Source organism: Penicillium diatomitis (assembly GCF_028827545.1).
Source record: "Penicillium diatomitis strain IBT 30728 chromosome Unknown utg000013l_segment0_segment0, whole genome shotgun sequence".
Lineage (NCBI taxonomy): Eukaryota > Fungi > Ascomycota > Eurotiomycetes > Eurotiales > Aspergillaceae > Penicillium > Penicillium diatomitis.
In genome coordinates this window covers 616783-617875 of record NW_026623185.1, presented here as the reverse complement: position 1 = coordinate 617875, position 1093 = coordinate 616783, and the positions used below count along the sequence as shown (strand labels likewise).

At 44.5% G+C, this 1093-nt stretch overlaps 1 protein-coding gene across 1 annotated transcript; it reads right to left on the bottom strand.

Annotated features, from left to right (window-relative positions):
• N7539_008598 (uncharacterized protein) lies at positions 1-318 on the bottom strand (the record flags this gene model as incomplete). The annotated part of the gene is made up of 1 exon (XM_056938193.1): positions 1-318. The coding sequence occupies one exon, from the start codon at positions 316-318 to the stop codon at positions 1-3; it is 318 nt and encodes a 105-aa protein (XP_056786575.1).
• Between the last annotated feature and the right edge of the window lie 775 nt (positions 319-1093).

The window sequence follows — 1093 nt, the reverse complement described above, 5'->3', positions numbered from 1 at the left end:
TCATTCCATTTCTTGGAGCGGTTTCATAAGACTAGCCGAGTCCAGGGTTTCAGAAAGCTTGAAGGCCAACTCTTCCAGTGCTGCATTTAAGATCTTGGTCGCCTCGCCACACGCTATCGTGAACCTTTGCAAGTCTTTCAGAGCATAGAAGGTTTGGGTATTTGATAGTTCGCGAAGCACTTGAAGCGAAATCATTGACATTGTTTCGTCTGCATCATTTTGCGCAATGATGTCGGAGCTTGGCGTTTTACTCTTTGATCTTTGGGCTATAGAAGGTGATGGTCCCAAATTTCTGAGGTCGTAGCGAGAGCTTGGCATGTTAGAAGATTGATGAAGGAATGTTTCTATTTGGAGATTCATGGGGTTTTAATGGTACTATGGCTTCTTTTATAGACTTTCGAGATCCGTACTATTCTTAGGCCCATCTCAATAAGCTATATGAAATGCGCACAATATTCTCAAAATCACAACTCCATTAATTTGTTGGTCACACTGTAGAAACCAAAGCTCAACTCGTATCTTCTTCTCTCCGCCCTTGAGGCAACAGCTATATATGTGAACGAGGTCAATCGATGGAAAAGAGCGTAGCAGGGCCCAATTTTAAGGTTAAAAGTCGTGTGTTAAATAGACATTCTACAACGATATCAAGGAGAGCAGATGTCCCGCCATTTGCCTTCGGCGTTTCAGAGGGGAAATAGTGAATGTAGAGATTATAGCCCACTGTTACGAAGTGGCGGATTATGATTTCTTCTGCAAGGGAAATTAGTAACAAGAGGGGTACCATAACCACGCGACTAAACGACTGCATGGCAAGGGAAGTTGGGATGAGGGCATGTTCCAGTTGCCTCATCACCTCACTGTCTTCTGCAGATTAGATTTCTCTGTCTTTTTTCTCTTCAGGCTTTCTTTCTTACCTTCGTGGAATGCGCAAGTTGACTTTTAACTCCCTGGCACGTAACACCCACTAGCAAGAACTACAGCATCCTAGGCGCCCTGCCGTCTAGATTCGCAGTTGCGTACAACTCGTAAACATCAAACATGCCGAGACAGCGGTTACGTCGCGTACGAAGAGATCAATCGTCACATCAGTCAG